Raw genomic sequence first — 21,983 nt, 5'->3', positions numbered from 1 at the left:
GCATTGTTTTCATTGAATTTGATCACTGCTGGGGAGAGATCTGAAGGTCCTAAAGCCTAATATGCAATAACTACTTCCTGTCCCATGCTTCTACTGCTACATAGGACATTTCCTTTGTACATAATGGTTGTGAAATTTCACTGATATTCTTGGAAGTGGGCAGTGCAGGCACTGTGCTGCCCACTCAGGATGTCCTCATCATCTATTGTGATTTATTTTTAATATTTTCTATTTATTATTTTTATGCCAGTACTAGGGCTTGAACTGAGGACTCACACACAGTTTTGCTTGGACAGTTCATACTCTACCACTTGAGCCATTCCTTCAATACCACCCAATGGTCTATAAACATGGACTTTTTTTACTTTCTGGATTTTCTCCCCTCTCCCTTAGTACTGTGACTTAACTCAGGACCTCACTCTTGCTTGGCTTTTTCACTCAAGGCTGGTGCTCTGCCACTTGAGCAACATCTCTACTTCTGACTTTTTGCTGGTTAATTGGGGTTGAGTTTTTTGGATTTGCCTGCCTTCTGAGACTGGCTCTGAGCCATATTTTTCAGATCTCAGCTTCCTGAATAGTTAGGTCATAGGTATGGACCATTGGTGCCCAATACTTCCTGGATCTTCAAAAAAAATTAATAAAGATTAGATTTCTCCTCTATTATTTTCAGTATTCTCTTTTTCATCTCTCTACTTTTTAAAGATCTTTTAAAAAAATCTCCTGTTTGCTAAGTATTTTTGCTTTTGGTATCTATGACTAGCATGGCATTACATGATCTGGCATTTGCCATACTATTCACCTTTATACTGTTTCCCTTTATTTTTCTTGTTTCAGACCCACTGGCTTTTCAGAATTATGATTAACCGTGTTCCTACTGTGAGGAATTTCTTTCAATCCTATTCTACCTAATAACTGGTTTGGGTTTTTGTTTTAGGTCACAAGTCATTGCTCACAACCTCATAGCTTTTCCTGATCACTGGCCAGGCCAGACCTCATTTATGCTTTTATGTACAAGTTTACATTCCTCCTAGCACTGACCCAACTATATTGTTTTAACTTTATATTACTGTTTTAGGACTGAGGATTCAACTCAGGCCCAATACATGCAGAGCAAATGCTCTACTGAGCTGCATGCCTACCCCTAATCATGTATATTTTCATCCGAAATATTTATGCACAAAATAAACTCAGCACACAGTATATATTTATGTAGTGAAAACAGTAAGTACATAGGTAAGCTCAACCAGAGGGACTTTGTACAGTGAGAACAACAGATCTTTGAGGAAATATGAAGGGGGTCTAAGAAAAGCAAACAGAACTCTCAAGAGAAACAACAGCTGAAGAGGGTACCTAGGAAAACAGTGTAATAGAGCATCTTAAACAAGAATGAATGATTTGTATTGCCAAAATAAGACCAAGGAATATATGCCTTGAACAGTGGCTCTTGGAATAAGAAGAGGATTTAGTAATTGGACAGTCTCAAGATGGGAAGGTGAAAGTGAATAGAAGGGAAGTTAGAGGTGAGACAGTGAAACCAGGTGTATAAGTAACTCTTGGAAGAACCTTATTTGTGAAGAGAAAGAAATCATAGCTAGAAAACATCAGAGTCCTAAGATTGCTTTGTAGTTTGGATTTTCACCTTGTTTTTACGTTAGATGGGAAAAGCAGCATATTTTAATGTAAAACAAGAAGATACTGTTAAAAGTAGGAATCAGGCAGGATTAGTAGCGGCAGTAGTAGAGGGCAGGTGGCTAGACAGGAGGAACAGGGGTACCAGTACTTGTAGTTTTGAGGGGCGACATAGAATATGGGCTTGGAAAAAGTCGAAGGCAGATTTTAATTAGATCCCTGCTGAGTTCACTTTAGAAATTTCAGAAAATGACAACATTTTTTCAACTTACTAGCTATTTAAAGTGAGGCTAACAATAAGATCCTAATGATAGGGTCATCTGAATAAACGATGAGTGCTGCTGAACAGGCTGGTTTTCAGTAGGTAATAGTGGGAGGCAAGGTCCTGTGAGTGGGGACCAGGTTTGAGGGACTGAGCATGATGACAGAAGGGCTGAACTGCTGAGGCCAGAGTTCAAGGAATGGCCTTGCAAGGTCCCACTGGAGACAACTGTGAGCCAGTGAAGGTTTTACAAAGACAATAACGTCAGACTTTGGAGGTAGGAAAAAAAAAAAGACTTAGTAGCAGAGTATGTGTAAAATGACTTAGGACACAACACTTTAAGTAGCTGTAAGAATAGAAATTACGTGTTTGAATTCGTTTTTTTCATTTCCAGGCCGTGGAGCCTTAGGCTGGGATTTATATGACAGCGAGTAGATCATGATTAATATTTGTTAGTATGTCATTCTTCTTGGCTATAAAATGATACTGATGGCTGCCTTGATGCCAGTGGGTAGAACAAACCAAGATGATTTGTCTTCTCTGGATGATACATGGTAGATATTGACATAGGTAGTGGCCTAGATGAGAGACAGGAAGGTCAGCTACCATCTGAATGGGGCGCATATTGATCTTCCTTTTTGTATGGAGTCTCAGATTCCCTGTGCCTAAAATATTGAGTTATAAGACAGTTATTTGACAGTGATGAATTTAAGAAAGAAGCTTAATTGGCAGATAATCTGGAAGCAAGCTGCATTTAAATTTTTTATCAAATTTCTATCGAATAGTAGAGCAAGGTGTTTCCCTTGAGATATAATGTTAGATTCTGTTTTATATGTCACAAGAATTCTGTTCTAATGAAACATGACTTCCAGTAGTAGGTAAATATGCATCCAAACTTGAAAACTAGGAACATTTTTCTAAGGATTATGAGTGCTAAGTTATTAGGATACACTTTCCAGGTTATTCTAAATGAGGAAAGCAAAAATTTAATGTTCCTTCTCTTACTTGCAAGGAAGGATTTTGTGTGTGATTTGCTTGGTGCTCTGCATTATGCAAGCACATGAAGTGTTGTTTGGTGAAAATAGAACAAACTTAGGCTGTATATCAGCATGAGAACTAACCTTTCTGAGGCTTAACTTCCTCATCTGTAAAGTGATAGGAATGTTGAAAAGAGAAAATAAAAACACCCTGCTATAGAATGCCACATAGAACCTAGAATTTCCATTCAGTAAATGTTTATCACACATAGTAGCCACTCCCTTATCTACAATTTTGCTTTTCAGGATTTGGTTACCCAAATGAAAAGTTCAGAAAGTTAACAATTCATGTTTTCAAGTGAATGGCATTCTGAATAGCATAAAATTTTGCAGTGTCTCTCACCAGGCTGTCCTGGACACTCTGTATCCCTCTGACTAGCCTGTCTATACTGTATAAGCTACTCACTCAGTCATCCCTTGGTTTTCAGATTGACTGTCATGATACTCCAGTACTTGGGGTTAGGTAACCCTTATTTTATTATGCCCCCAATATGCAAGAGTAATGATGCTTGAGATTTAAAGCCATTACTTACTTGAAGTGAACAGGTAATGCACACTTGTAATTCTGGCCTTCAGAAAGCTGAGGCAGGAGGAGGATCACAAGTTCAAAGCCAACCTAGTCAAGATTAAATCTCAAGTTTACAGTGCAGTGGTATGGAGGAAATAGAAATGTGTTAATGGCTTACAAGTATTTACTTCTATAGGCAAATTTGGGCTACAATACTGTTATGCCCTGCCTCAAAGAAAAAGTTATATAATTGTTCTATTACTGTTGTTGCTAATCTCATATCACATGTAAATGTAGGAAAAAATAGAATACATAGGGTTTGGTACCATCTACCGTTTCAGGAATTCACTGGGGTCCTTGAATACATCTCTCCCTAGTAAGAGGGGAATACTGTATATACAAACTGCAGCTCTCTTTTGAGTTGGAACAGTATTATGTCTTAGAATGCAAAAGATTGCAGGACATCCAATTGTAGGACCATTGGGTATAAGAATTAAATAGCCCACTTTTTTTTTAATGTATATTGTTTTTGAATACTCTGAAAGGTAGCTTGCCATTCAGAGACAAACTTGGGAAATAAGTTGGAAAGTGAAGGTGATTGTGATTCTCATTTTCCATTACTGGGTATTATCTTCAAGGCCTGTTTTCTGGCTTGTTCACTATTGCTAAAGGAAACTCATCAGAAGAAATTGTGAAGTTGCATTGACAATAGTTCTGTATAGAAAGATCTCTCAGGTTTATCAAATTTCAGTCACCCTAGATATTCTCTTGTATTGTTCAGATGTTGTGAACAAGAGTAGTGACTCACTTAAAATACCTATTTTTAATGTAAATTAGGAAACAATTGCTTGCAGTTTTATCTTTAGGCATTTTTGTTTTCTGTCCTCTTTTTTGCCAGATGGATAGTGGGTATAATACGCAGACGTGTGGAAGCAATATTATGGACACAGTCGGGGCAGAAAGTTACTGCAAAGAAAGTGATGCACAAACCTGTGAAGTGGAAATTAAGCCTCAAGTTTGTAATTCAAAGGTATGGAGCAAATAGAAAAAGAGTCTCCTGGACTTTCCTGCCTGGGCCGGCTTTGAACTGTGATCCTCAGATCTCAGCCTCCTGAGTAATTAGGATTACAGATGTGAGCCACCAGCACCCGGCTAGAAGATAGTTTTTAAATACAAACATTGCAACTCTTCATGCTCTCTTCACACACACACACACACACACACACACACACAAAAGATCCTTATAATTACAGGGAAATAGACAAAATTTTTTGCCATCTTTTGAATGTTGCACAGCCTAGCATAAAGAATTTTGGTTAGAAAACAGTAGAATTTATACATTAGACTAAAAAGATCTAAAGGATTTCTTAAAACTCAATAGCCTTTAAAGAATTTGGATTTTCTAGTAGTGTTTTGGAAAAAACTTAAGTATCTGTACAAAGGTGGGATATACTTTTGACTCAGATTTTTGCTCATCCTTGGTAAGATATTTATGACTATTCATATTTGAAATGATCAATTTTAGGCATGAGACAGGATAGGCTTCAATTTTTTTTGGGGGGGGGGTCCGGTCGTGGGGCCTGAACTCTGGGCCTGGGCGCTGTCCCTCAGCTCTTCAGCTCAAGGCTAGCGCTCTACCATTTGAGCCACAGCGCCACTTCCGGCTTTTTTCTTTTTGCTTATGTGGTGCTGAGGAATCGAACCCAGGGCCTCATGCATGCAAGGCAAACGCTCTACCACTGAGCCACCTTCCCAGCCCCCATAAATCTCTTCTTATTTTAGGGTCGTGACATAAAAAGGCCTGAATTCAGTTGATATAAAAGAAACAAATTTTTTGTAAATCTCTAATGTTGAGATGTTCACAGAAGATAAAGGATCGATATAGAAGAGTTTTATGTCCAGGATACTAATTTGTAGTATAGCTCACACAAGACAAGCTTAGACAATAAGCTTAGACAAGAACATCTGCCTTTATCACAGGTGCTTCTCAAAGACCTTAAAAGATTTTATTAAGCAGATGCCAGTAAGACTATAAGAAAACATGACTGTGCCTCAAATAGATGACTTTTGAATGTACTGTATTTATAAACTGACATGTTGAATTGAAGCCACTTTGTACAACTACTGAAAGGTAATACAAAATTAAAAGAAACAACTACAGGCAGGTCTTTTGGTTTTTCTAAGTGCCAGTCCTAGGGCTTGAACTCAGGGCCTTGGTACTGTCCCTGAGCTTTCTTGATCAAGGCCAATGCTCTCCCAGTAAAGCCAGAGCTCTTCCTCTAGCTTGTTGGTAATTATTTGAGATAAGAGTCTCATAAATTGGAACCATGGTCCTCAAATCTCAGTAGCTAGGATTACAGCTGGGATTACAGGTGTGAGCCACCATTACTGGCTGTATTTTCATAATAAATAACAAAACATTTTTTTTTACAGATGTGAAACAAATTCTACACTGCAGTGGGTAGGTCCTAACACAAATACACACAATTTTCAAACTATAGAACCTTACCTTAGACTTAGCTGCTTTAACAAGAATTTCATAATTTGATGGAGGTGGAGCAGGATGTTTGCGAAGGAGAGCATGTTCAGAAAATTCTTCATGGATTTTTTTGGCAACAGAAATGTTAGCAAGTAACATAAATTCTTCCACCATGGAATTTGTTTCTCTACCAATGAAAAAACCATCAGACAAGAATCTGACACTTCAATGTAACATACTTATTAACAACTTTTATCTTTCCTATCCACAAGATAAAGGAAGCATTTCCCTTGTAAACATTCATATGTGTAAACATACTTTAATAACTTATGTTTCTCATTTCTAAGCCAATATATTAATCATCTTATTATGTATATATGCATTGAATAAACTTTACATATTAACTAGCACAGACCTTACAACTACAGAAGAAAAATGTAAGCTTCAGTACTTTTATTCATATATAAAACTCAAGCATTTCATTTCCTATAGAGCCAATAAAAATATGATTTTTAAGGATAACAGTACTAAAAAAATTGGCAAAAAAAAGAACCAAAAATTACTTTGCTTCCTAAATCCAAGTTGAACATCATCAATAGCTAATATCGGAATCATTTTTAAAATATTCTATGGGACAGGTACCACTCTAAAGTCATAGAGGGCAGGCATATCATTTGCTGCAAATTGTGTAACAGTAATAGAAAGGGTTATTCCAATCCTGGGGTTTAGCTTCAAACCGCATGGTCTTCACCACTACCCTGACCCTACATCAGTGTATTTTATACAAAATAATTATGTAATTGCAGCAAAATTTTGTGTTTGCTATAAACCATTACTTGTAAAGTTCTAATATACCATACATCAAAGCAAACTGAGTGAAACTCAAAATCTTTCTATTAATACTTTCCTGGTGTTATACAAGACAAACTAAAAAGATCATTATCTTCTAAATACTTAGTAAGCCAAGAAAATTTCATAGTAATCATAATTCTTTTTTTTTGTCGGTCATGGTGCTTGAACTCTGGGCTTGGGCGCTATCCCTCCGCTCTTCAGCTCAAGGTGAGCGCTCTACTGCTTGAGCCACAGAGCCAATTCCGGTTTTCTAGTGGTTTATTGGAGATAAGTTTCATGGACTTTCCTTGCCCGGGCTGGCTTTGAACTGTGATCCTCAGATCTCAGCCTCCTGAGTAGCTAGGATTACAGGTGTGAGCCACCAACACCCGGCATAATCATAATTCTTACAGACATATTTTGAATATTATTTTGGTTATTAGCAAATAGACATTACATTTAAACAAAATCTTTATCTCCTTCCCTCAAAAACACAAATTACATACCTCAGTTCCTTTGTCTGTAGATCTATTGGGTCATGAGTTTCACTGTCCATGTGGAATCGAACTTCAGGAGAAGAGAGAGTCAAAGCCCTGATAAAAAAGAGGTAAATAAGTCATATGAGCCAATTAGAAAGAAACCTCTGCAAGTGCTTCCTATCATATCAAGTGATCAAGAGTTGTTCTTCTGAAGGTTACCAAGTTTTATATTGGTTTTATAAATATTTTACAGATATGAGTTTGTAGAATACAGCAGAAAATCTGGATCACTGTGTTCCTAAGTATTTGAGTATCTTCTTGTACCCAAACAATAAATTACTGGGTTACAAAAATTTGCAATCACTCTTACAAATGGCAGTATTTAGTATGGAAAACAATTTATTGAGGTGGGAGACAATGGAGAGGGTAAAAGGGCACTACTATTAATAGATTAGTAATGTCAGGAGTTGGAAGGTCTATAGTATATTCAACTCACAAAAAGGAGGTAAATGGGCTGGGAATGTGGCTTAGTGGTAGAGTGCTTGCCTAGCATGCCTGAAGCCCTGGCTTCAATTCCACAGTACCACATAAACAGAAAAATCCAGAAGTGTTGCTATGACTCAAGTGGTAGAGTGCTAGCCTTGAGCACAGAGAGGTTCAGGAACATTGCCCAGGCCCTTAGTTCAAGCCCCAGGATTGGCAAAAAAAAAAAAAAAAAGGAGGTAACAATCATGGATACGTTACAAGGATTGATGCTATTAATTTTGAGAGCTATGTGCAGATAATGGACTATGCAAAGGGCTTTACATACATGATTCACTTAACTGACAAGTTCTTTCTTTGAAATGTGTATTTTCAACAGGCACTGGTAACTCATGCCTATAATCCTAGCTACTCAGGAGGCTGAGGTCTGAGGATTGCATTTTGAAGCCAGCCCCAGCAGGAAGGTCTGTGAGACACTTATCTCCAATAAATTACTCACGAAAATGCCAGAAGTAGCACTGTGCCTTCAGTGGTACAGCACTAGCCTTGAGCAAAAGCAGCTCAGGGACAGCACCCCAAGACCCACACCCACACCCACACAAAAGGTAAATTCTCACAAGTCTACATACACAAAGTCTAATATTTCTTCATAACCAAATAACGTTCATTAAGTGAGCTCTAAATCAAACTACTGAGACTGAGTAATCTTGGATCATTATGAAGAAGTTCAATAAAATAGAGAAGGAAAAAAAATACTGAGAGGGGTAAAGATAGTAAAAATCTAGTCTATCCCTTCCTCAATTACTCACCCGTATTACAAATTTTCCAGGAGGGATCCTACAAATCTGGCAAGTGGCTCTTTTGTGTGTGCAACTGTGCTGGAACTGGGGCTTGAACTCAAGAGCACAAGCCCTTAGCTCGGCTTTGTCACTCAAGGCTGGTACTCTACAACTTGAGCTATACCACTAGTTCTGGCTTTTTTTGCTGGCTAATTTGTCTCCCTCTGCTGGTTTGGAACCTCAACCCAGATCTCAGCCTTCTGAGTATCAAGGATTATAAGCATGAGCCACCAGCACCCGGCCTAAGTACCTCTTAAGTCATGAAGTACTTAGCAAGCTCTACATCAGATCGACTATATGTTTACTAATATATGTTTACTAATATATAAACGCAAGGCATACTAATCACGTTTTGTTGGTTTTTGTTTTTTACTTATTTCGATGGTAATGGGGTTTAAACTCAGAGCTTTGTGCTTGCAGCTCCACTGAGCCATGCCTCCAAGTCCTCCTTAACCACATTTTGATCCTTTTCTGGCTCACAGAACATATAAGATGTTATTTCAATCCAAGAGGATTAACAAGTGAAGAAAAAATACATAATCTCTTTAATTACTATTATCTCAATTCTCTCTAAGAAAGGCTGAGATTTCATACTATCTTTAATTGTAATGGACTGACTGCTTACTTCAAAAGAAAAACCAATGCTTGATAGGAAACTTACTCATTACGTTGCTCATGTAACTGTAACCCCTCTGTACAGTATTTCACAAAAAACTTATTAAAAAAAAGAAAAAAACGTTTACAACTAAAAACTCATTCCTGTTTATGAGAAGCTTTATTATAAATGCAAATTTACATATCTGACTTTTAAAACTGCCAAATAAATATGGCTTCAATTTGTGTCATATTTATTTTGCTTTTATTAGTTATTACTTTTTTTGCCAGTCTTGGGGGCTTGAACTCAGAATCTCCAGCTCTTGCTTGGCTTTTTCACTCAAGTCTGGCACTCTACCTACCACTAGAGCCATACCCAGACTTCTAGCTTCTTTTTGGTTAACTGGAAATAAAGAGTTTCACAGACTTTTCTGCCTGTACTAACTTGGAACCTCGATCCTCAGATCTCAGCTCCTAAGTAGGTATGATTATAAGTGTGAGCCACCAGAACCCAACTTTCTATAGAAGTCAAGGAATATGTAATTTCTTTAAGATCTTTAACTCAAAGACAACAATCAACCATCAAGTTATTAATCAGAATCAAACTACTAAAGCTTAAAAGACAGAAAATAGGATATTTCTACTTAAGTGTCTACTCAGCTTATTAAGTAATTCATTACTAAATTATCATTAAAAAAACTCTTGAAAACACAAGTCATCTTAATACCATAATTAATGAACTAAGATACATCTCTCTGGATATTTTAGAAACATACCCTTTTGCGATTCTTCCTTTCTTCAGAATTTTAGCTAGTTTATTTAGTCCACGGAGACTAGTGGTAATATCATCATTCATGGTGGCTGAGTCAATTCTCATCTGAGCCTCTGCATAAGTAAGAGATGCCTGACAAAGAACTCTATGTTAATATCATTTTTTTCAATTAAAAATTTGTTAATATATTTAATAACAAATGATATACAGATATTCCAGAATTACAATATGATGATTTGTCTATACCATTTATTGATTATTACAACTGAAAGTAACAAAGTTGCTAGTTGTGTATGGGGGTACTAAAGAACCACCTAAAAATCTATTAATATTATTCTATAAGTGATCAAACTAGTTTACTATCTAAATCATACTGTTCTATCTCATATTTTTACTATTTAACTATGTTATAGCTCCTATTTCCACCACATAAACATCTATGATGTTGAGAAGCCTAAAGTCAATGGGAAGGGAAATTCATAGCTATATACCTCACAGCAATGATTCCTGGTTCATTAGCTCTGACCTGAGAATTCACAAAATAAATACATGAAAGTAAAATGGCACTAGCCTTAATAAACGGTCTCAACTTTAATGACTTCCCCATTTCAATTAGTGTATATTTAGGTAATGCTAGAATGAAACACAAAAGCGGGTTTTTTTTTCTCTAAAATCTTTCCAGAGGAAAGTCACTTCTCTGTTCACTGGCAAAATGAAAAGGAATCTAGATACTTCTACTTAGTACAAAATCCCTAAACCATAAATCCCTAAACTTATGTTCCTAAAAAGGGAACAAAACACAACAGAAAAAAATGTAACATAATCTGCAATTCAGATAATACAAATGGAGAAACAACTGCTCTGTTCCTATTTCTTTCCAGATAGAAACAGCATTTTTCAGCTTCTTGAAAAATCATGGCTTCATTAATTAGACATCAGAAATACGCAATTTAGGTACTGGATTTCTGAGAAGCAATGAATCTACTAAGGACTAAAAGTCCTCTTTCTAAAAGAAATGTTTTATATGTCTACTATGTTTTTCTCTACCATTTCATTTCACTGATCAAGGCTAGGAGAATTAGCTCACTAAAATTAAAACTACAAGTTTATGAATGCTTAATTAATTCACATAACACTATCAGTTTAACACTGCTTTCTTTCCAATTACTAATCATACCCAAAAGACAGACACTGAATCTAAATAAAAAAACAGGTTATGGTTTGGAAAACAGATTGCAAAAAAAGGGGTTTGGAAAAACTTAGGGCTATTAGGTCAAAATGAGGGAGCCATTGAAAGAATATGGCAGAAATGTACTAAAAGGCAAAAGAGGGAAGAGATACTCTGGTCCCACTGTGTCTGAGCACTTTCAGGATAGCCCTAGGAATCTGACTCTGACAAATCATTTCTATGAGAAAATGTGGAGACAGTAATTTCTAAAACAGTAAACATTTTTCATGAAAAACAACATCAAATACTGTGGTTCTTGAATTACAACCTAAGAATATCATTGTTCTAAGTATATAGGCTCTGTGAATTTCTAATACAACACTTCCACATATTTTTGAGTCATATTAAACAAATATTTAAATTCTTTTTTTTTTTGGGGGGGTCCGGTTGTGGGGCCTGAACTCTGGGCCTGGGCGCTGTCCCTCAGCTCTTCAGCTCAAGGCTAGCACTCTACCACTTGAGCCACAGCACCACTTCCAGCTTTTTCTTTTTGCTTATGTGGTGCTGAGGAATCGAACCCAGGGCCTCAGGCATACAAGGCAAGCGCTCTACCACTGAGCCAACTTCCCAGCCCCACATATATTTAAATTCTTAAAATAAAACAAAAGAACTAGATCTTGCTGTAACACGGAAGAAAAATTTAACAGTATAAAGGCTTATACAATTAGGCTTAATTTTTTTCAAAATCAATCAGAAAACTATTAAATGTAGCAACAACTTTAAATATTGAAGACAAATCAGGACTCTAACCTTTGAGTTAATAACACTTTTGGTAAATCTTGTTTTTAAGATTTCAGCATTGTGATTCATTTCCCAAATACAGGAAAATGCCAACCTGTAGGAAAGAGTACATTTACTCATGGGAATCAACTAACAGATAAAAACAGCCTTCTTGTGAAAAAAAAGCATATATAAATACCTGTCAACGTTACATCTTAAGGAACACAAGTTAGAGCTGAGCAACTCTGGAACCATGTCAATCCTCTGTAAAAAAACAACAGCAATTCCAATATAACCATATAACCATATCTTTTAGGTCCTACTCTCAAATGGCATTAAGTAAAAACAAAGTCTTTGTGATTAAGAGAGCCCAGAAAATGTTACATATAACATCTGTTTGTACAAAAGGACTTTATTTATTTATTTATTTTTGGTCAGTTGTGGGGCTTGAACTCTGGGCTTGGACACTGTCCCTCTGCTCTGCAGCTCAAGGCTAATGCTCTACCACTTGAGCCACACAGCCACTTCCGGTTTTCTGGTGGTTAATTGGAGATGAGAGTTTCTTGGATTTTCCTGCCCAGGCTGGCTTTGAACCACGATCCTGATCTCAGCCTCCTGAGTAGCTAGGATTACAGGTGTGAGCCACCAGCGCCCAGCCAAAAGGACTTTTTTGTGTGTGTGACAGTCCTATACTCAAGGACTTAAACCAGGGACTAGGCATTGTCTCTGAGCTTTTGTGCTCAAGGCTAGCACTCTACAAATAGCCACTGCTCCATTTCTGGATTTTTGGTGGCTAACTGGCAATGAGGGTCTCATGAACCTTTTTGCCTGGGCTGGCTTTGAACCACAATTCTCAGATATCGGTTTCCTGAGTAGTCAGGACTAGTCATGAACCACAACTAAAAGGACTTTTTACAGAATGAAAGTAATGTCAGAAAACTGGACTACATTCCAGGGGACTAAAGTTTTAAGTCCTCTGAACAACAGCTTCCCCATCCTGCTGCCTGTCTTCTAAACCTTGAAATCACCAGAAGTTATAAGCTACTTGATAACTGACAGCTCTGTGCCCACCTTTCCCCAAGGCTTAGCAACAAAAAAATGGTGTTTTAAAAATACTGAGAGCTGGGCGCTGGTGGCTCACGCCTGTAATCCTAGCTACTCAGGAGGCTGAGCTCTGAGGATCGCAGTTCAAAGTCATCTTGGGCAGAAAAGTCTGTGAGACTTATCTCCAATTAACCACCAGAAAACCGGAAGTGGTGCTGTGGCTCAAGCAGTAGAGTGCTCACCTTGAGCTGAAGAGCGCCCAAACCCAGAGTTCAAGCTCCACGACGGACCAAAAAAAAAAAAAAAAACTTAGAGAGGAGCTGAGAATGTGACTTAGTGGTAGAGTGCTTGTCTACCATGCATGAAGTCCTGGGTTCGATTCCTCAGTACCACATAAACAGAAAAAGCCAGAACAATCATTGTGGTTCAAGTGGTAGAGTGCTAGCTTTGAGCTCAGGGACAGTGCCCAGGCCCTGACTTCAGGTCCCAGGACTGGGAAAAAAAAAAAATGAGACATACAGAGAGGAGTGGGAAACTAACATTTATGAGAAAAAGGCTTTGATCATAAATCTAAAATAGATAAAATAAGCTAAACCATCCTATCACTTTCTCATTCATTCTATGCTTAATTCATTCTATGCTTAATGCCACATAATCATTTATGTCAATTTCATTTACATTGGGCCAGTAAATAATTAGAAAATTGCAATATTTTCAGCAACTTAGACCACCTAATTCCATGTACTTACTTTAATAAAAAACGGATTCAGGGCTGGGAAGGTGGCTCAGTGGTTGAGTGCTTGCCTTGCATGCCTGAGGCCCTGGGTTCGATTCTTCAGCACCACATAAGCAAAAAGAAAAAAGCCGGAAGTGGCGCTGTGGCTCAAGTGGTAGAGCGCTAGCCTTGAGCTGAAGAGCTGAGGGACAGCGCCCAGGCCCAGAGTTCAGACCCCACGACTGGACCCAAAAAATAAAAAACGGATTCAAACTTTCTACTAATACTAGTACAAACTGACTGTTTAAAGATTCACTGACCACTTTTAGAAGTTCACAGCCAAATTGGGCTACATAGAAAGACCCTACCTCAAGAAAATAAATCAAAGCCAGGAGTCAGTAGCTCATGCCTATAATCCTAGCTACTCAGAAGGCTTAGATCTGAGGATCATGGTTCAAAGCCAGCCAGGCAGAAAGTCTGTGAGAAAACCAGAAGTAGTTCTATGGCTCAAAGTGGTAGAGTACTAACCTTGAGGAAAAGAGCACAGGGACTGTGCCCAGGCCCTGAGTTCAAACCCCACAACAGACCAAAAAAAAAAAAAAAAGGAACATACAATTAAGAAAAGCACCTCCCACCCCAAACTCATGATTATCACAAGATTTTAAATTCAACACATACCTTCTCACAAAGATACACAGTTGTGCCTCTTCTTGCAGATTCTTGATCCAAGGCATTTCCTGGCCTAATAAAATGACTAACATCGGCAATATGAACACCAACCTTAAAATGATAAAAACAAAATGGAGTTTAAATGAGAACTTAGGTAAATTAAAAAGTGCATCAGTCACATCATTCATTTTGCAGCTATAGTTTTGTAAGTTTAATGCACAATTTGATGTTGGGTCAAAAGAAAATGAACTCAAGGTTAAGTGGCTCAGGCCTATATTTACAGCATATTAGGAGGCAGAGATAAGGATCAAAGTTTGAGGCCAACTTGGACAAGAAATTAGCAAAACTTTTTGTCAGCAAGGAAGCAAGGCATGAAAGTACATGCCTGTGTAGCTATGTGGGAAGACAGAGGACTGAGACAGGTCTAGGCAAAAGATTAAAAAAAGCACAGCATTTTATTTTGGTCAGAATAGTATGAACCCCCTGAATACCTCCAAATTGCCATTAGTGAGCTCTCTACAATGTAAAGCATCATCTATATCAGTACAGCCTGGAGGGTCCACACTGCAAACACAAAGATGCCTCAGGTCTTCTCGGTTTTTCATGTCCTAGAATTTAAAGAAATATTTAACTAGTACAACTCCAACACGGCTCTTGTGAAATCAATAATAGTATCTCTATAAAATAACTGTAACTTGTTGACAACTACATGATTTGGAACCTTTTCCCTGCCTTTGAAAAGCTTGACATAGACTACTGTGTCCTGCCTAGAAGACTTGAGTTTTCAGTTAAAGAACAAATGATTTAGGTAATTAATATCTAACAGTGCTTTAAGGAGCTATAAATGTGGTAAGGGAAGGAGGAATATGGGTCCTGATAATTTCCAAACACATACAGAAATCAACAACAGCATAAAGTCATGGGCAATCCATTTAACTTGCCTGATCCGTAATGCTCCAGGGCATCTTGGGCAGGAAGCTGAGAACAGCCTGGGAGAAGGGCTGATGAGGAACATCATGCTCCAGCAACAGAACCTCTGTTTCTGTCTCCTTCTCTCCAACATCACCTAAATTTTTTACAAAGTGGCCCTAAAACGAAAAAGTATTATAGCCAGTTGACATTGTATTATTCTATTAAATTCTCCAGTATTCTATACATCTTTTCAGTATTTCTGAATATCTCTAATAACTACTTAGACCCTTTTCTACATTAAAGAATACCAAGACTTTTTAACTGATTTACAATGGGCCCAAGTTCTTCTATTATAGAGCATCAGGTTATCTACCATGAAATGTCAAGATTAACCCCGGTGGCTTGGCTGACAGCTGAAGATCATGGTTCAAAGCCAGCCAAAGCAGGAAAATCCATGCAATTCTTATCTCCAACTATCCACCAGAAAACCAGAAGCTGTGCTGAGGCTCAAAGTGGTAGAGCACTAGCCTGGAGTACAAAAGCTCAGGGACTGTGCCCAGGCCTTGAATTCAAGCCTAATATCGACCAAGAAAAAAAAAAAAAGATTCAAAAGAGCCAGGTGCTAGTGGCTCTTGCCTGTAATCCTAGCTATTCACGAGGCTGAGATCAAAGCCAGCCTGTGCAGGCAACTCTGTGAGACACTTATCTCCAATAAACTACTCCAAAAGAAAAGCCAGAAGTGGAGTTCACCTTGAGCAAAAAGCAGCTCAGGGACAGCACCCCAGGCCCAGATCGGCAAAAAAGTGAGGGAGGAAAGACTCTTGGAATACACATGTACAGAACATATACATGTATATAATACACAGGCCCAAATCAGCCAAAAAAAAAAAAAGTGAGGGAGGAAAGACTCTTGGAATACACATGTATAGAACATATACATGTATATAATACACAGGCTCAGATCAGCCAAAAAAAAAAAAAAAGTGAGAGAGGAAAGACTCTTGGAATACACATGTATATAATACACATGTATATAATGACATTTAAATAACTCCTCCTCCCCATATAATACATAATAATTTTTAAAGCTTCAAAATTTATTGATTAAAATCTACATAGTACTCCATTCTTTCTGAAGATGTGATCAGTAAAAGTTGTTTGGCAATTTGAGTAAAAATCATAATATATATTGGAATTCCATAAAATTTACTTTAAAAATATATACATTAACAGACAACTGTGAAATATCCATTTCCCTACAACTCCAATACAGAAGTATTCTACTTTCCCTAAAAGCAACAATATTATTCACAAACCATTAAATATTCTAGAATAAAAACAGTTTTTTAAGCTTACATTTGGATATCTGGAATTTCTGGGCCAACCATCAATAGCAACAATAATTCTCCGTCCTTCTAATGTAGAAGCCTGTCTGGTTTCTATCCGAATTCGTGGGATTCTCTTATCAGCAGGTGTAAAGAGATGTCTTCTTGACTACAAAAAATTAAGAAATAAGGTGTTTTGTTTTTTAATGCTGAGTATCAATCCTATGCTAGCAGGAATCCTAATGTTACTGAACTATACCCCAACCCAGGAAAAAATAATCTCTCTCATACACATATATACACATCTGAGAACAGAGGCAAAAGAAAGGCTGAAGTTCTAATCAATATTGATCATATCTTTTTTTTTAAACAGTAATATGCTTTTTACTTACCTCTTTAATGTCAGACTTGGAAAGCATGCCACAGTATGGTCTCCAATTCCTTTTTATTATTCCTACAACTCTACCCGTAGGCTTTAACATTTTTTCACTGACAACAGTCTTGAGCTGAGATATGAAAATTAAAATCTCTAGTTAATTTACTCCAAGTATAAGTCAATCTCCCTTCAAAATAAAGTATATTAAATGGACACTAGTACACTCAGATAGTAAATTATGACATAAAATTCAGAATGTTTCAAAATTCTAGAAAAGAACATGCTCATCCAAACCAGTGAAATGGTTCCATGAAACAAACCACTGCAAAAATGGTTGATCAAAACAAAAAGTATGACTGGAGGGGCAACTCAAGCAGTAGATAGCCTGCCTAGCAATCATGAAGTCCTGAATTCAATCTCCAGTGCCATAGATAAATAATAACTGCATAAATGTCAGAATTCACTTTTTGGCTTTATTGTAAGGATTTACTGATTAACACACAAGCCTAAGAATTGGAATATGAAGAGTTTATTAGGCCCACAGAACTATAATTTCATTCAATAAATCTAAAAACAGTAAAACTTACTAGTAAACTTTCTCCAAAGTGAGGTGATAGCACACGGAATGAGACTGACTCGAATATATTGTAAACATGTGGAAACATAAGAATGAAATTCCCTCCTGCATAAGTAATGTAATATTAACAATGTAGTTATACAGACAAAAGTTAAAACCTGCTTAGTTGCATACCATACGTTCTCTCTCCTCTTCTTTTTCTACATCATCCTCATTCTGTCCTTCATCTTGTAAAACCACAGAAGATGGTGCCACCCACTGACTCTTAGGGAGAAGCTCCACAGCCACAATATCTTCATGAACAGCTCGGTTTAAGTGTTTCAGCCCTTGTAAGATTATCTATTCAAACAACAAATGGCATGGGCTCAAGTACTTTTAGTAGCAGTCACAGAAATATTAGGTAAGAGAAGTTTATGTGAACTAAAAATATCTCTATGTAATCCCTAATTCTCTTCATATTTCCTGAGTGGCTTTCCTGTAGTCCACACCTCTAATTTCTAAAGTTTTAAGTAAACAAATATACACGTAAGAAAATATAAAAAGCGGGGTGCTGGTGGCTCACGCCTGTAATCCTAGCTACTGAGGAGGCTGAGATCTGACAATCATGGTTCAAAGCCAGCCCGGGCAGGAAAGACGTGAGACTCCTATCTCCAATAAACCACCAGAAAACCGGAAGTGGCGCTGTAGCTCAAGTGGTAGAGCGCTCACCTTGAGCTGAAGAGCTGAGGGACAGCTCCCAAGCCCAGAGTTCAAACCCCATGACCGACCAAAAAAAAAAAAAAAAAGTAATAAAATATGGGCTGCGACATGTGACACGAACATTATTTGTCATAACTATCTATAAAATACAAAACAGAATCCTCTAATCTCATAGTTCCTGGTGAATATTTATTCTCTTAAAAGTAATGTAACAGCAAGTTCTTTTCTTCAATAACCAAGTTCCCAAAAAGCTGATCAATTCTACTAGTATTTATGACTTCCTTCAAACTGCAAAAAAAGTTAAATTTAAATTCTCAAACCAAATTTTTAAGCATACTAAATAAAGAGAATGAACAATGAAATGTTTTCACATTAAAGAATTTATACACTCTGGCTGGGAATGTAGCTTAGTGGAAGAGTGCTTGCCTAACATGCATGAGGTGCTGGGTTCAATTCCTTGCTGCCACATAAACAAAAAAATAAATAAAATAAATGAAATTTAAGCTAAAAAAGTTTTAAGAACAATAACAAAAAAGAATTTGTATACTTACTTCTTTATTTTCTTCGGTATCTCCATGAATCCATACTGTAGCTTCTAAATAATTTTCCCTGCTAGCTCTAAATGTTCCTTGAAGGTATGAACCAGATTTTATGCCTTGCTGCAGCTTACTTAAAGGAAGATGCTCTGAAAATATTACTTTTCCACTTTCTATTTCATTCTATAAAATAAGCCCAAAGATGCAACAAGTCACTGTTCATTCAATGTATAATTACATTGAATGTAATTAGTTAGTATCAGGCAATTTTTTAAAAAATCTACATTATGGAACATTTACCTATGATTTTAAGAGAATAAAGCAAAATGTTTCTTTTAGGCCAATCCTATCCACAGCAACTTTCTGTGATAAAGGGTATAATCATTGTGTGCCTAGCCACTAGGCACAAGTTTCTCTGAATCATACAACTGAAAAACTAAATTTGAACCAAAACTTAGCCACATGCAACTAATTACTACAAAATCATAAGGCAACTCTAAATTTGTATTCCAAAAATCAAGTTCAGTTTTTATCGTTTATAAGACTTTTAAGCGTATAAAGTAGCTAGTGGAAAAAAGAAGATTAAAGATTAAATATGGGGGCTAGGAAGTTGGTGGTTCAGTGGTAGAGTGCTTGCCTCCCTTGCATGAGGCCCTGGGTTCGATTCCTCAGCACCATATAAACAGAAAAAGCGGGAAGTAGTGCTGTGGTTCAAGTGGTAGAGTGCTATCCTTGAGCTGAGGAACTCAGGGACAGTGCCTAGGCCCAGAGTTCAAGCCCCACAACTGACAAAAAAAAAAAAAAAAAAAGATTAAATATGTACTACTGTAATCCATGAGACAGTGGTTCAGACCTGTAATCCTAGCTATTTAGAAGGCTGAGGTCTAGAAGATCATGGTTCAAAGCCTACCTGGGCAAAAAAGTTTGCTAGACTCCATCTTCAAAGTAACCAGCAAAAGGCAGGGCTGAATATGTGAAGTGGCAGAGCACCAACCTAGCAAGCACAAGCAATAGCTTTATGTAACAGGGCTCTTTTTTTTCTTCCAATACTAGGATTTGAACTTAGTATCTTTTTTATTCAGCTTGCTTGCTTGGGACTTGCTCAGCTTTCTTACTTATGGCTGGTGCTCTACCATTTGAGCCATTCCTCTAGCCCAGTTTTGCTGGTTAACTGGAGATAAAATCTTTTTTTTTTTTTGTCGGTTGTGGGACTTGAACTCTGGGCCTGGGCACTGTCCCTTAGCTCTTCAGCTCAAGGCTAGTGCTCTACCACATGAGCCACAGCACCACCTCTAGAGATGGAGTTTTGAGGACAATTCTGCCTGAGTTGGCTTCACACCATGATCCTCCAAGACTGACCCGACTGATTAAATAGGAATATAGGTGTGAACTACCAGCTCCTAGCTAGTTCAGCCTTTTCTATGACTTTCTTCCCTCCTCTTTTGGGCTTTATATTGACTATACTGCCTACTACTTATTTATTTCACAAACTACTACTACGTATTCCCAAATCAACCATGGATTCTATTCATTTCCTCATCAAATAGAGCCACTGTATATTGAAACTGTATTTTCTAAAGTCACTTCATTTAAAAATGGCATTTCAGTACCCTTGCTTATAAATTCTTGTTTATAACCCACTTCTATTTCTATTTTACCTCACAATCTAATACACCAATTTTTGAATTTTACTATAAGTCTTATATCCCAAAATGCTTACTTTAATATTTTTACTTTTCAAATATAGAACCAACACATACCCCTTCTTCAGACAAGCAAGCAAGACGATCTATGAGTTCAGGGTTAGCTGTCAGGCTCTTTATGTATTCTTCACCTGAAAAATAAAATAAGCCAATACTATTCCCCTGTGTGTGTGTGTGCTGTTTGTGGGGCTCAAAGTAAAGGCCTTATGCTCTATTCAGCTTTTTCTGCTCAAGGCTGGTACTCTCTCACCTGATTACACCTCCACTTCCAGTTTTCTGCTGGTTAAACAGACATGAGAGTCTCAAGGATTTGATTGCCCAGGCTGCTGACTCCAAACTATGATCCTCAAAACTCAGCCTCTTGAATAGTTAGGATAAAACTAGAAGTGATGCTGTCGCTTAGAGTGGTAGAGTGCTAGCCTTGAGCAAAAAGAGCTCAGGGACGGCGTCTAGGCCTTGAATTCAAGCCCCACAAGTAAAAAAGCTGGGGGAGAGGGGTCAGGTTGCTTTAAGAGCTTGTACGTTTGCAGATACAGACTGGCCCCTGATCCTACAGGAAAAACCATTCCAATCATAACCGTCCCCAGAACTCCCTTTTCTGCTAGTTTTTACCCAGCCCTGATATATGGCTGGGGGAGGCCACTCCTTGGCTTGGTCTTCAAGGCTGGGCTGAAGCTGGGCCCATCCCCTTCCTCAGAACAAGAGCAATGCCACACCACTTGTGGAGCTGCCACTGGGACCGGCACACACGGCAGCACACACGCGGTCACCAGCCCTGCTGCTGTGTGGGCGTGGGAAGTGCTGCCGACTGCCTGTCCACATCTGTACCACGGCTGCACTGCAGAATGTACCTGCCCCTGTGGGGGGTTTGTGGTGAGGCGCTCAAACACACCGATGCAATGCTTCCCCCTCACGATGACTTAGAAACCTGGCACTGTCCTTAACTGCCTATGTGACAAGTGACTCAAGTTCTCAGGGCTGCAGGGTGGCCATCTGTAAGTGAGGAAGACACCCTTACCACATGAACACATGCGCCATGCCCAGCCGGCAAGGGAGCTGCAAAATGTGCGCGTGGTGGGGGGAGGGGGAGACTGTAACCAGCACAATCCCCACCCCCTGAAAACCATGCCATTTGTCCTTGAATTTTTCAAACCCAGTTTAACTTTGCCTGGTCTCAGACACACATGGTTGGGCCGTGACATCATAACACAGTCTTATGAAAACCCCACACCCAGGACCCAGGGAAGAAATTGGGGGTGGAGCCTGCAGCTGGGTGGGTTGGGTGGGGAAGGCTGGGTGGGGCCACCACTATGAGTCAGACCTGGGCTTGGTGGGGTGTTGGCGTTCCCCTTTATTTCAGGAGTTACAGCTTAAGCAAAACACCACCTGAAATGCCTGGAGGAACTGCTGTGCACCAATGATGTTTCTTTGCCGTCTCTTGGTGTGGCTGAGTTTTTTTTTGGTCCGGTCGTGGGGCCTGAACTCTGGGTCTGGGCACTGTCCCTCAGCTCTTCAGCTCAAGGCTAGTGCTCTACCACTTGAGCCACAGCACCACTTCCGGCTTTT

General features: G+C 38.3%; 1 protein-coding gene across 1 annotated transcript in view; it reads right to left on the bottom strand.

The window, feature by feature from the left end:
* Dis3 (DIS3 exosome endoribonuclease and 3'-5' exoribonuclease) overlaps nt 1-21,983 on the bottom strand; it is a 33,693-nt gene that overhangs the window by 4,127 nt on the left and 7,583 nt on the right. Inside the window, exons 4-16 of the mRNA XM_013010490.1 lie at nt 20,475-20,548; nt 18,730-18,897; nt 17,654-17,818; nt 16,919-17,032; nt 16,558-16,695; nt 15,231-15,377; nt 14,781-14,897; nt 14,299-14,400; nt 12,061-12,125; nt 11,892-11,976; nt 9,918-10,045; nt 7,253-7,339; nt 5,946-6,102 (exon numbers count right to left, since the gene is read on the bottom strand). Coding sequence (XP_012865944.1) covers nt 5,946-6,102; nt 7,253-7,339; nt 9,918-10,045; nt 11,892-11,976; nt 12,061-12,125; nt 14,299-14,400; nt 14,781-14,897; nt 15,231-15,377; nt 16,558-16,695; nt 16,919-17,032; nt 17,654-17,818; nt 18,730-18,897; nt 20,475-20,548 — 1,547 coding nt within the window. The remainder of the gene's footprint in view (nt 1-5,945; nt 6,103-7,252; nt 7,340-9,917; nt 10,046-11,891; nt 11,977-12,060; nt 12,126-14,298; nt 14,401-14,780; nt 14,898-15,230; nt 15,378-16,557; nt 16,696-16,918; nt 17,033-17,653; nt 17,819-18,729; nt 18,898-20,474; nt 20,549-21,983) is intronic.

The sequence above is a fragment of the Dipodomys ordii genome, unplaced genomic scaffold, assembly GCF_000151885.1.
Source record: "Dipodomys ordii isolate 6190 unplaced genomic scaffold, Dord_2.0 Scaffold1, whole genome shotgun sequence".
NCBI classification, from domain to species: Eukaryota; Metazoa; Chordata; class Mammalia; order Rodentia; family Heteromyidae; genus Dipodomys; species Dipodomys ordii.
This window is presented reverse-complemented; position numbering and strand designations above follow the sequence as displayed.